The 14,663-nt window shown below is 48.0% G+C and overlaps 1 protein-coding gene across 2 annotated transcripts in view; it reads left to right on the top strand.

Annotated features, from left to right (window-relative positions):
- The window catches only part of CHRNA2 (cholinergic receptor nicotinic alpha 2 subunit), a 179,275-nt gene that overhangs the window by 130,439 nt on the left and 34,173 nt on the right, over positions 1-14,663 (top strand). For both annotated transcript variants that reach the window (XM_063915030.1, XM_063915033.1), the window contains one exon: positions 8,028-9,066. In XM_063915030.1, the coding sequence (XP_063771100.1) occupies positions 8,028-9,066 (1,039 nt within the window). The remainder of the gene's footprint in view (positions 1-8,027; positions 9,067-14,663) is intronic.

Here is a 14,663-nt window from a genome sequence, read left to right on the forward strand (position 1 = left end):
CCCTAGTGTAATGCTCCTTGTACCCTGACCCCTAGTGTAATGCTCCTTGTGCCCTGACCCCTAGTGTAATGCACCTTGTGCCCTGACCCCTAGTGTAACGCACCTTATTTCCTGACCCCTAGTGTAACGCACCTTATGCCCTGACCCCTAGTGTAACGCACCTTATGCCCTGACCCCTAGTGTAACGCTCCCTGTGCCCTGACCCCTAGTGTAACGCTCCCTGTGCCCTGACCTAGTGTAACGCTCCTTGTGCCCTGACCCCTAGTGTAATGCTCCTTGTGCCCTGACCCCTAGTGTAATGCTCCTTGTGCCTTGACCCCTAGTGTAACATTCCTTGTGCCCTGACCCCTAGTGTAATGCTCCTTGTGCCCTAACCCTTAGTGTAACGCTCCTTATGCCATGACCCCTAGTGTAATGCTCCTTGTGCCCTGACCCCTAGTGTAACGCTCCTTGTGCCCTGACCCCTAGTGTAATGCACCTTGTGCCCTGAACCCTAGTGTAATGCACCTTGTGCCCTGAACCCTAGTGTAATGCACCTTATTTCCTGACCCCTAGTGTAACGTTCCCTGTGCCCTGACCTAGTGTAACGCACCTTGTGCCCTGACCCCTAGTGTAATGCACCTTATTTCCTGACCCCTAGTGTAACGCACCTTATGCCCTGACCCCTAATGTAACGCTGATTGTGCCCTGACCCCTAGTGTAACGCACCTTGTGCTATGACCCCTAGTGTAACGCTCCTTGTGCCCTGACCCCTAGTGTAACGCTCCTTATGCCATGACCCCTAGTGTAACGCACCTTGTGCCCTAACCCCTAGTGTAACACTCCTTGTGCCCTGACCCCTAGTGTAATGCACCTTGTGCCCTGACCCCTAGTGTAACACTCCTTGTGTGCCCTGACCCCTAGTGTAATGCTCCTTGTGCCCTGACCCCCTAGTGTAACGCTCCTTGTGGCATGATCCCTAATATAACGCTCCTTGTGCCCTAACCCTTAGTGTAACGCTCCTTGTGCCCTGACCCCTAGTGTAATGCACCTTGTGCCCTGACCCCTAGTGTAACGCTCCTTGTGCCATGACCCCTAATATAACGCTACTTGTGCCCTAACCCTTAGTGTAACGCTCCTTGTGCCCTGACCTCTAGTGTAATGCACCTTGTGCCCTGAACCCTAGTGTAATGCACCTTGTGCCCTGAACCCTAGTGTAATGCACCTTGTGCCATGACCCCTAGCATAACACTCCTTGTGCCCTGACCCCTAGTGTAATGCTCCTTGTGCCCTAACCCTTAGTGTAACGCTCCTTATGCCATGACCCCTAGTGTAATGCTCCTTGTGCCCTGACCCCTAGTGTAACGCTCCTTGTGGCATGACCCCTAATATAACGCTCCTTGTGCCCTAACCCTTAGTGTAACGCTCCTTGTGCCCTGACCCCTAGTGTAATGCACCTTGTGCCCTGACCCCTAGTGTAACGCTCCTTGTGCCCTGACCCCTAGTGTAACGCTCCTTGTGCCCTGAACCCAAGCAAAGAATAGCCAGCAGGAAAGAAATGTAGCAGCCCATCAATAAGACAGCAACACAAAACATGCCGGCTGAATGAGCGTCGGCAGATCATAGTGGGATGTGACGTGGAGATGCTGAGCAGGCACCTGGGGATGTGACACGTGCGGGCAATAGCTGTATATGTTTACATCTACTAGGATTCTTCCTCACCGGTTCTGTAAAGTTTCAGCAATGGAATGTTTCTGAGACTTCAGCAGGTGATTTCAGGCAAATGTCTTATTCCAAGTAATAGAACATATTCCGGCACAATATAGTACCCAGAGTATTTAGTCCTTTTTAAGAGGACTCTTATATTGTATACAATTAGTTACCATCCAATATAATGGGCGTTATAAGATGTAAGCCAATATGGACAATTTCATCCATATTAGCATGCAGTGCTATGGGGCTGGGTGACTGGGGGAGTGACAAAACCTCACTCCCCCCGTCACCCCCCTTCCCCCGCCGCCAGGTCACCCTTCGCCCGTATCGGCCGTCGGGCACCTCAGCCCCACATCATGCTGTGTGTAGGGCCCATTAGTCTAAAGCAAAATTTCAAAAGCAACAGTGATCCATAAAGCAGCACAGTGGTGCTCAGCAGAACCCCAGGACCAGTGTGTCTGGGACCCCATGGTCAGGGTGTCATCGTTCTGGGATCCCAGGGTCAGGGTGTCATCATTCTGGGATTCCAGGGTCAGTGGGCCATTTCTGGGACCCCGGTGTCAGTGTGCCATTTCTGGGACCCTAGTGTCAGTGTGCCATCGTTCTGGGACCCCAGTGTCAGTGTGCCATTGTTCTGGGACCCCAGGGTCAGTATGCCATTTCTGGGACCCTGGTGTCAGTGTGCCATCATTCTGGGATCCTAGGGTCAGTGTGCCATTGTTCTGGGACCCCAGGGTCAGTGTGCCATTTCTGGGACCCCGGTGTCAGTGTGCCATTTCTGGGACCCCGGCGTCAGTGTGCCATTGTTCTGGGACCCCGGTGTCAGTGTGCCATTTCTGGGACCCCGGTGTCAGTGTGCCATTTCTGGGACCCTAGTGTCAGTGTGCCATCATTCTGGAATCCCAGGGTCAGTGTGCCATCATTCTGGAATCCCAGGGTCAGTGTGCCATTGTTCTGGGACCCCGGTGTCAGTGTACCATCATTCTGGAACCCCAGGGTCAGTGTTCCATTGTTTTGGGACCCCGTTGTCAGTGTGCCATCCTTCTGGGACCCCAGGGGTCAGTGTGCCATCATTCTGGGACCCCAGGGTCAGTGTGCCATCTTTCTGGAACCCTAGGGTCAGTGTGCCATCATTCTGGAACCCCAGGGTCAGTGTTCCATTGTTTTGGGACCCCGTTGTCAGTGTGCCATCCTTCTGGGACCCCAGGGGTCAGTGTGCCATCATTCTGGGACCCCAGGGTCAGTGTGCCATCTTTCTGGAACCCTAGGGTCAGTGTGCCATCATTCTGGAACCCCAGGGTCAGTGTTCCATTGTTCTGGAACCCCAGGGTCAGTGTTCCATTGTTTTGGGACCCCGTTGTCAGTGTGCCATCCTTCTGGGACCCCAGGGGTCAGTGTGCCATCATTCTGGGACCCCAGGGTCAGTGTGCCATCTTTCTGGAAGCCTAGGGTCAGTGTGCCATCATTCTGGAACCCCAGGGTCAGTGTTCCATTGTTTTGGGACCCCGTTGTCAGTGTGCCATCCTTCTGGGACCCCAGGGGTCAGTGTGCCATCATTCTGGGACCCCAGGGTCAGTGTGCCATCTTTCTGGAACCCTAGGGTCAGTGTGCCATCATTCTGGAACCCCAGGGTCAGTGTTCCATTGTTCTGGAACCCCAGGGTCAGTGTTCCATTGTTCTGAGACCCCGTTGTCAGTGTGCCATCCTTCTGGGACCCCAGGGGTCAGTGTGCCATCATTCTGGGACCCCAGGGTCAGTGTGCCATCTTTCTGGAACCCTAGGGTCAGTGTGCCATCATTCTGGAACCCCAGGGTCAGTGTTCCATTGTTCTGGAACCCCAGGGTCAGTGTTCCATTGTTCTGAGACCCCGTTGTCAGTGTGCCATCCTTCTGGGACACCAGGGTCAGTGTGCCATCCTTCTAGGACACCAGGGTCAGTGTGCCATCATTCTGGAACCCCAGGGTCAGTCTGCCATTGTTCTGGGACCCCGGCGTCAATGTGCCATTGTTCTGGGACCTTGGCGTCAGTGTGCCATTGTTCTGGGACCCTGGCGTCAGTGTGCCATTGTTCTGGGACCCCAGGGTCAGTGTTCCATTGTTCTGAGACCCCTTTGTCAGTGTGCCATCCTTCTGGGACCCCAGGATCAGTGTGCCATCATTCTGGAACCCCAGGGTCAGTGTTCCATTGTTCTGGGACCCCGGTGTCAGTGTGCCATTGTTCTGGGACCCTGCCCTCAGTGTGCCATTGTTCTGGGACCCCGGTGTCAGTGTGCCATTGTTCTGGGACCCCGGTGTCAGTGTGCCATTGTGCTGGGACCCCGGCGTCAGTGTGCCATTGTTCTGGGACCCTGTCCTCAGTGTGCCATTGTTCTGGGACCCCGGTGTCAGTGTGCCATTGTTCTGGGACCCCGGTGTCAGTGTGCCATTGTGCTGGGACCCCGGCGTCAGTGTGCCATTGTTCTGGGACCCCAGTGTCAGTGTTCCATTGTTCTGGGACCCTGGTGTCAGTGTGCCATTGTTCTGGGACCCTGGTGTCAGTGTGCCATTGTTCTGGGACCCCGGCTTCAGTTTTCCATTGTTCTGGAATCCCAAGGTCAGTGTGCCATCATTCTGGAACCCGAGGGTCAGTTTTCCATTGTTCTGGGACCTCTGTGTCAGTGTGCGATTGTTCTGGGACCCTGCCGTCAGTGTGCCATTGTTCTGGGACCCTGGTGTTAGTGTGCCATTGTTCTGGGACCCCGGCGTCAGTGTGCCATTGTTCTGGGACCCCAGGGTCAGTTTTCCATTGTTCTGGGACCCTGGTGTCAGTGTGCCATTGTTCTGGGACCCCAGGGTCAGTGTGCCATTGTTCTGGGACCCCAGGGTCAGTTTTCCATTGTTCTGGGACCCTGGTGTCAATGTGCCATTGTTCTGGGACCCCAGGGTCAGTTTTCCATTGTTCTGGGACCCTGGTGTCAGTGTGCCATTGTTCTGGGACCCCAGGGTCAGTGTTCCATTGTTCTGGGACCCTGGTGTCAGTGTGCCATTGTTCTGGGACCCCAGGGTCAGTGTTCCATTGTTCTGGGACCCTGGCGTCAGTGTGCCATCATTCTGGGTTGCCAAGTTTATCAACCACATGTGTTTTGACAATGGTTCCCAAACAGGGTCCTCGAGGCACCCCAACAGTCCAGGTTTTAGGGATATCCCTGCTTGTGCGCAGATGATATATGATCAAACTGACTGAGGTACTAATAAAGCCGAGGTCTGTGTGCTAAGCCTTAGAGAGAGATAAAGTACCAACCAACCAGCTCCTAGCTGTCATTATTCAAACACAGCCTGTAACATGGCAGCTAGGAACCTATTGGCTGGTACTTTATCTCTGTCCACTTTATCTCTCTCCAAGGCTTAGTACATGGACCCCTAAGTCACCTGTGCCTAAGCATCAGTATCCTTATAACCTGGACTGTTGGGGTACCTTGGGGACCACGTTTGGGAACATATTACCTGACACATCTAGTAAAACAGATGGATGATCCTGTCACTTCAGAATCATCTACTCGGGTCCTGTATTCAAAAAGTTTCCAGGCAGCGGCTCTGAGCTTTCTCCCGTTTTATGTCTTTTTATTCTGGCGGTTTTTGGTGAAATGTAAAAATGGATATTTGAAATTCAGCATAAGCCACCAATGCGTACCTACCCATATAGCAATAAAAAAAAGCAAATTTGACTAAAAAACTGCTGTATATCACAAAAAACAAAAGTTCTGTTTTCTCAGCAAATGGTTAAGAAGTTCACCACTGCCCATTGCCACATTTCTGTGAAAGACTGTCCCACATATCGAGTAGATGACTTTATTCAATACATATGCTGCCTTTTTAACAGTATAATTGTCTCCTACTTACGCTATTGCCCGTTATCATCTCCTAAATATTTATTGCCTATTATATAGAATTTCTTTACCGCCCGTATTGCGCTCTAGGAGACAGGACGCAATGGAGACTGTAGGAAGTCGGCCTCATAATAATGGTTGCAGAATTTTAAAATACATTTTAGTTTTTCTGTGTTATACTTTAATTTTCACTCCCCGCAGCAAGGCTCCCACTGCAGGTATATACATATAGCGGAACAATGTATAGCCTGAGCCTTTGTGCTTTCCCCTCTGTAGATACTAACAATCGCCATTGTAATATCCTCGCCCAGGGGCGTCTTCTGCATGGATTGGAAACAGCACAAGCCGCAGCGCTCCTGACCATTCTGCCTGCGAGAAACTATTTCCTAATTGATTTTTTCATTTTATTTCGGCCTAGGAAACATTTCTCCATCTTTGTCTCTCGCAGCAAATTATTTCGTTCTCGGAAAACTACACTTCCATTCCTTCCACCTCCATTGTGATCTCTACGTCAGCGGATCACATTCTGCTTGCAGCTAGCAGCTAGGGAGGGCTCCAAGAATAGACCACTGTGGAGAACCAATCATACCCTGGCTGTGATTCGCCAGTCTTATAATCATTGTATGTCAGAAAAATGGTCCTATACCATCTACTGTATATCGGCATTTATAAACCATATGAACACCATTCTACTTATAAGTTAGTTATGGCACTATGGTATAATTGCAGGCAAATTCTACAGTCCTGTCATCCTGGTTCCCAAACTAGCTCCTCAAGGCACAGTCCATGTTTTAAGGATAGCCATGGTTGAGCACAGATTATTATTATTTTTAATTAAAATGAATGAGATACTATACCAATTGCTTTTCACCTGTGTTCAAGCATGGATAGCTTTTAAACCCGGACTGTTAGGGGCCCTGATGACCAAATGTAGGAGTTAACTACTGATAAAAAGTAAAAAACTGAACAATAAATAATAATCCAAAAATTAACAAATTGTGAACACAAACTTGTTTTTGGTGTAATCTTTGGGACTGTGACCCTGGCACAAAAGATGAGAGAAAGTGTACGTATAATGCAGTTTACAAACGTGCCAGGGATGTGGTCGCTCTACGTTTTAAATTCCATGCCTTTTGCGGCGCTGTTGAAAGGGGTGTGGCCTCACAATGCCAGGGGTGTGGCTGCATCGCTTTGACAGCCCCAGGCCCCTGCGCTTTGTACCGCACCCCCCCTGAGTGCTGCTAATCTCATGTAATCACTTAGAGACAATAAACTGAAAGCGGCATCTTGTAACCATCTCCGGATGTGTCTCGAGAGTACCGTGAGCATGCTCCAGCTGGTTATACTCTCATTATTACTTTGGAACAGATGTTTCTGCTAGTTTGTGATTGGTGAAGGACCTTTAATGTCCTCTGAGGTCTTTGCAAACTTTTGCCCTGAAATTTCAAAAAAGCCCCAAAGTCACAAGGGCCGGAGGGCCGGAGCAGAACACCGCATTGCCAGAATCTATTGCAAATCTGAATGGGGGCCCAGCATTGCAGTCCTCCCACAGTTCCGATACTGCTAAACATGCATGCAAGCCCGGGTTTTGTCTTGCCGCTCTTACTATATCATAGTGGGCGAGGGCATTTGTGGAATAACCACCATTGGGCCACCTGGGTGTAGTTAATGTTGGGTATATGTGTGTACAGGCATGAGGATGTAGCTGTACACACCAGTGGATGCCTTACAACTACATACAACCCAGTTATTTAACCAATGGAGTGGTTTTATTGAGGATAAAGCAGGGACAGCTGTACTCACTGTTACACACACTGTAGATGGAGCAGAGCGGTGTGTCATACAGTTCACCAGCCGGTAAGTGTATGTAGGTACCGGGTAGCGATGCAGGATGTTGGAACAGTGGTTATATCACAACCATGGGTCTTACTGGAGCAAAGTGGAAAACTACTGTCTCCTACTGTGGCACTTATACACATTCTCAAGATGGCTCCACACATGCTCAGACGTACTGTAGCCTCGGTGGCCATCTTGGCACAGGGAATGAAACTTCCCTGGAGGAGTAGCTATATGGAGTCTGCACAGTAGCGCACTCCACTTTCAGCAGTTATACCCCCTGCACAGGGGCACATGGCAGCAGCAAAGTGAAGGCTCTTGGGACTTTACTTGACATACACCTACCTTATATCTAACAAGAGGCATTGTTTCCACTGCTAAAATATATTCAAGAATAAAATCCTGCACGTCGCAGAGATAACATAATAAAACACTGAAGCTGAGTTTAGTGCGCAGTTTGTATCACCTTTAGGCTGAAATCATTATTTTTTAGGCTGTAACTGGCTACTGTAGCAAACGTTCCGGAATCCAGAACTTCCATGCATTTGTTTCCCTCTTGAGCTACTGTAGGTCTCTGAGTTGCGTTAGACTTTACGTGAGTAACTAAATGAGTTTCTCTTTATTTCTCCGGCAGTGCGGATGGGGAGTTCGCGATCACACACATGACGAAAGCCCATCTGTTTCACAACGGGAAGGTAAAGTGGACCCCCCCGGCTATCTACAAGAGCTCCTGCAGCATTGACGTCACCTTCTTCCCCTTTGACCAGCAGAACTGCAAGATGAAATTTGGTTCTTGGACTTACGACAAGGCCAACATTGACCTTGAGAGCATGGAGCGCAACGTGGACCTGAAGGACTACTGGGAGAGCGGGGAGTGGGCCATAGTCAACGCTGTTGGGACGTACAACTCTAAAAAGTATGACTGCTGCACGGAAATATACCCCGACATCACATACTTCTTTATCATTAGGAGACTGCCCCTGTTCTACACCATCAATTTAATTATTCCATGTCTTCTGATCTCCTGCCTTACCGTCCTGGTGTTCTATCTTCCATCCGACTGCGGGGAGAAGATCACTCTCTGCATCTCCGTACTTTTGTCCCTCACTGTCTTTCTTCTGCTGATCACAGAGATCATCCCCTCCACATCACTGGTGATCCCACTGATTGGGGAGTACCTCCTCTTCACCATGATCTTCGTCACGCTCTCCATTGTCATCACCGTTTTCGTGCTGAACGTGCACCACCGCTCACCTAGTACTCATAAGATGCCTCTCTGGGTGCGCTCAGTCTTTCTGGACCACATACCCAGGTGGCTTTTTATGAAGCGGCCACCGGCTCCGGTGGAAGACATTATTGGTCAGTATGACACGCCGGAGCTTAAACTTAGTACTTCCAAATACTGGATGGAGACGGATGTGGACGATAAATGGGGGGAACAGGAGGTTGAGATGCAGCCTTGCCACGTACATCACATGTCCACCCACACCCACAGCGTTCAGTACCGTTATGACTATAACCATCCCGTGCCAGGGGGGCAGTGCCAGACCCCTCGACAAAACAAGGCGGAGAGCGCTGAACCTAATTTCTTGCTCTCCCCGAGCATTTTAAAAGCTTTAGAAGGCGTTCACTACATAGCGGATCACCTGAGGACTGAGGACGCTGATTTTTCTGTAAGTATCAGACTTATTCTCGGCATGTAAACTTTGAGGAATCAAAATATAAACACCCCAGTTCATTAACTGATGGCACTACTAGGTGTATTTGAAGCTCTAAGTTGGATACCTGTCGTACAACTATTCCAACCAACCAGTAAATATCTTTCATCTGTCTAGAACAGTTTAGATAATGAATGCACATTTTGTATTGGTTGGCGTAGTTTCAGTGCACCTACATGCAATGCCAGTCCCTCACCGTCACCCAGTTTGCTCTTTGTAGCCATGACAATGACTGTTTTGTGAAAATACTGGTAGGGGCAGACAATTTGGGAGCTGAAACGATATTCATGGAAATCCAGACTCTCCCCCTTCAAATATACGGGGGTCAATGTAACAGCCTGCGACTTGCAGGCATCTTTGAGATCCCGGCTAGTCTGCCCGATGTTCCAAAGGGGCATATTACCAGCAAAAACAGCTGTGGGGGCCTATAATTGTATTAACCTATCTATGAAAATGTAACTGCTGCAGCAGTGTCGGACTGGGGCATGAAGGGCCCACCGGGGGAATGCAGTGATAGGGGGCCCATACTTAGGGGTGTGGACAGCCTACAAAGGGGGTGTGGCCAGCCTTTACAGAGGCTTGAAATACACAATTGTCTTGTGCAGTGTAATGCAACTTATCTACCATGTATAATACAAGTGCACAGTCTGGAACCTCCTTAGAGCAGAAGGTGGGCCCCCAGGCAGTGGGGCCCATCGGTGGTTTCGCCTGTACCCCTGTGGGCCAGTCCGACCCTGCGCTGCGGTATTAAGGGAAACTGGCAGTCGAGGGTGACATCTCTAGTGTTATGGAATGGTGAGCAGTATTTATAAAGTATTGTAGCAATACTTATACCTGGTTTGGTGACATAATTTCATGTTGGAGTAATCAAAACAGAATTGTGGGGGGTTTTAGGCGTTATTCTTGGAACGCAGCTCTTGTTTTTACTTTTTCATTTGGGTAGACACAAGATACGTAGCATTTGTATACAATATGAAAACAGTGTTTACAAGGCCCAAGTTTTCAGTGGTAAAATGGAAAGAACAAATACACAGACACAGCTATGTAGCATGGACCACCGCCTGTGTACGCCAAACCTTCTACACCGTACAGCAAACACAACCAAGATAAATATAAAATAGAATCCATTCTGTGCATGATGCACTGGGTCTGATTCATAGTTGTGCGCTATTCTAATGTTCACGCAGTGGAGTGAATATCTGTGTCCTGCGCATGCGTCCCGGCCGCAATATGTATGCGTGGAAATTGATTTGCAATTATGGATGCAATGAGAATTCATTCGAAAGTGATTAACAGGATGCGACCGTTTTGTGGGAGATAACGGAGAGTGACAGCAAAAACGCGGGCGTGTTCAGGCTATTTTGGCGCGTCTTAGGCAGCGTCTGTGATTCCTTTATCAGTCTCAGTTACGGCGCCAGCACTGCGCGACCATACTCACTCAAAGAGGCGATGTTTTCGTGATCTGCGACGGTGGGTGTCTCGGTACAATGGCCCTCATTCCGAGTTGTTCGCTCGCAAGCTGCTTTTAGCAGCTTTGCACACGCTAAGCCGCCGCCTACTGGGAGTGAATCTTATCTTATCTATATTGCGAACGAAAGATTAGCAGAATTGCGAATAGACACTTCTTAGCAGTTTCTGAGTAGCTCCAGACTTACTTGGCAACTGCGATCAGTTCAGTCAGTTTCGTTCCTGGTTTGACGTCACAAACACTCCCAGCGTTCGCCCAGACACTCCCCCGTTTCTCCAGCCACTCCCGCGTTTTTCCCAGAAACGGTAGCGTTTTTTTGCACACACCCATAAAACGGCCTGTTTCCGCCCAGAAACACCCACTTCCTGTCAATCACATTACGATCACCAGAACGAAGAAAAAACCTCGTAATGCCGTGAGTAAAATACCTAACTGCATAGCAAATTTACTTGGCGCAGTCGCACTGCGGACATTGCGCATGCGCATTAGCGACTAATCGCTCCGTTGCGACAAAAAAATAACGAGCGAACAACTCGGAATGACCCCCAATATGTGGCGGCTGATATATTTGCACCTATGAAAATCGCATTTGCAGCAGCAATAGCGTGCAAGTGTGAATCAGTCCCTCCGTCCGGAAACAAAGCTCTTATGAAAAGTTCCTGCCCAGGGAACCAGTGAAGAAAGGTTCCTTCTAAGCAATTAAGCCTGTTATTGGACCTCCAATCTCCTTATACAGATACAGGACTGAGTTATGTAACTCACTGCATGTGAGGCTTGCAGGGCCGGTGTCTGTGTTGCAATTGTCTACAAGTTTATACTTTGCAGACGTATAATTAGTGTTGACCCCGCCCACACGGTAGTCAGTGGGACCAATCGCAGATCACCCCGGCCTCCTGACTGACCAGTGCGACGCTGGCAGGTGCAGATTCTCCAGCTGACCACGGCCTCCTATACCTGTGGCTGTGCATCTTTGAGCGCACCCCCGCAATTCTGATGGTTTGTGGCCTATGCATGTGCGATACCGCTCGCAACCCCCTCCCCCCCTTATCCGTAGCATAATTGACATACAGTATCCTGCACTGTCTTTCAAACTGGGCCACGCCGTCCCTGTTTTGTAGGTGTGCCAGGACCGGGGTCTGCATTGCTGGATGCAGAGTTCCGGGACACGGCTGTCTGGGTCTGACGGCCAGTCTGAATAAGCTGTGGCTTACCCAGACTGAACGCGGTCTGCTACCATAGTGAGGCTTCAGGCACCGCACACGGATCGCAGACTCATGTAGGGAGCCTCTATCTCCTACAGACGCCTCTTGCTGCGTTCGTTTTTTATTTGTGCGGAATTGCACAGCCGCTTCCCTGCAATTCGGATAGTTTGTAAATATATGAATAAATTAATATATTTTCGGGCGCTTTGACAGAGCTGATTTCCTAAGCGGCTGTTAAAATAAGGTGATAGTCAGTCACCTTGTGTGGCAAAGCAAACAAAAAGGTAAAAACAGCGCTAACCAGGTGCTAATGTTAATTGTTGTGTACAAATTTAATAAACAATGTTAAAATGACATAAAATACATACATTTAAATCTAAAATGAAAAAGCCTCAATGCCGGCGTTATGACCAAAATGAATTCTCCAAGGACATCTGTATAGGCCAAGTGATGAATGAGAATGTTCCAATATTATGTCAAGCAATGACCAAGCACGGATAACCAGTTTATAATTACCAGATATCAAGTGGTAAAGATGCCGGTATTCCACCTAGCGAGGTGACGGTACTTCTGTCCTGCGCCAATATGAATGGTGGTTCTCCCCTTTTAATTAAACATCCACAATGACAGATTCTGGATAGGTGTCCGGATGGATAAATATTGGATGGGTCAGAGCTCTATAGACCACTGTGGGTAGTCCCAAACATAGATGTCCAAATTTATGGATGACAGTTTGTTGTCAATTCTGTGGACCGCTGCAGATGGTCTCGATCACTGGCCTGGCAATGTCCTGGTCATGGGCTGGCAACTAACGCGTTTCACTGTCTATTTGGCAGCTTTATCAATGTTTAATGGATGTTTAATTAAAAGGGGAGAACCACCATTCATATTGGCGCAGGACAGAAGTACCGTCACACCGCTAGGTGGAATACCCGGCATCTTTACCACTTGATACCTGGTAATTATAAACTGGTTATCCGTGCTTGGTCATTGCATGACATAATATTGGAACATTCTCATTCATCACTTGGCCTATACAGATGTCCTTGGAGAATTCATTTTGGTCATAACACTGACATTGAGGCTTTTTCATATTAGATTTTATATGTATGTATTTTATGTCATTTTAACATTGTTTATTAAATTTGTACACAACGATTAACATTAGCACCTGGTTAGCGCTGTTTTTTACCTTTTTGTTTGCTTCCCTGCAATTACTCACAAACAGGATCTCTGTCAGAGGATGGAGATTTCCTGGCCGACCCCAAGAGCCAGCCGATGGTGTCGCGGATGATCGGAATTAGGCCGTATATGAATATCGGTATTGCGTGCAGCTGTGAATTCTCAGGGTCTATGTACTAAGCCTTGAAGAGAGATATAGTACCAGCCAATCAGCTCCTAACTGCCAAGTCACAGGCTGCCAAGTTGAAAAATGACAGTTAGGAGCTGATTGGCTGGTACTCTATCTCCGTCCACACAGTGACATCACAGCTTGAAAAAAAGGTCATAAAGAAATATACACATTTCCCTGCTCTTTCCTAATGTCTTTCTTCTTTACCAAATGTGCCATTGATTTATCATGATTAGGGAACAATTGAATTAAAGCGCACACACTGCGCCCGGACTTGCTGGGACAAAATCCAGAGTAATGTTGTTAAACTATCTCATTTACAGTAACAAATGTTCATACTGAGCTAATTAGGTTGGTTAACGGCTTGTGCTATAATATCACGGTGCAGAGGCATCACATACAGCGGGTGTAGCGTACCCATGCAGTTATAATACCACGGTGCAGAAGCGTCACATACATCGGGCATAGCGTACCCACGCAGCAATAGGAAATAAATAACATATAACTGACGATCTGACATAAAAATCCAGCGCAGTCCAGCGCTTCTTACTAACTGCTCAGAGACAGATAATACCTGGAGAAACAAGTGTCATTGATTTATTGTACTTTCAGTAATTTGTTACTCCAGTGCTCAGTTGTAATTAGCATGCAGTATCCTATAGATAGAGGTATAGTAGTAACACATTCTGCACAAACAAATAGCAGCATTCATTCTTTATCCGCAAGTGACACATTGGAACTAATTCCTGCTGTGCTGCACTCACTGTACTAACAATATCATCTGCCTCATATTCCTGTATCATCTGCCTCATATTCCTGTATCATCTGCCTCATATTCCTGTATCATCTGCCTCATATTCCTGTATCATCTGCCTCATATTCCTGTATCATCTGCCTCATATTCCTGTATCATCTCCCTCATATTCCTGTATCATCTCCCTCATATTCCTGTATCATCTGCCTCATATTCCTGTATCATCTGCCTCATATTCCTGTATAATCTCCCTCATATTCCTGTATCATCTGCCTCATATTCCTGTATCATCTGCCTCATATTCCTGTATCATCTCCCTCATATTCCTGTATCATCTGCCTCATATTCCTGTATCATCTGCCTCATATTCCTGTATCATCTCCCTCATATTCCTGTATCATCTCCCTCATATTCCTGTATCATCTGCCTCATATTCCTGTATCATCTGCCTCATATTCCTGTATCATCTGCCTCATATTCCTGTATCATCTCCCTCATATTCCTGTATCATCTGCCTCATATTCCTGTATCATCTGCCTCATATTCCTGTATCATCTGCCTCATATTCCTGTATCATCTGCTCCATATTCCTGTATCATCTGCCTCATATTCCTGTATCATCTCCCTCATATTCCTGTATCATCTCCCTCATATTCCTGTATCATCTGCCTCATATTCCTGTATCATCTGCCTCATATTCCTGTATCATCTGCCTCATATTCCTGTATCATCTGCCTCATATTCCTGTGTCATCTGCCTCATATTCCTGTATCATCT

This window comes from Pseudophryne corroboree, chromosome 4, assembly GCF_028390025.1.
Source record: "Pseudophryne corroboree isolate aPseCor3 chromosome 4, aPseCor3.hap2, whole genome shotgun sequence".
Taxonomy (NCBI): Eukaryota; Metazoa; Chordata; class Amphibia; order Anura; family Myobatrachidae; genus Pseudophryne; species Pseudophryne corroboree.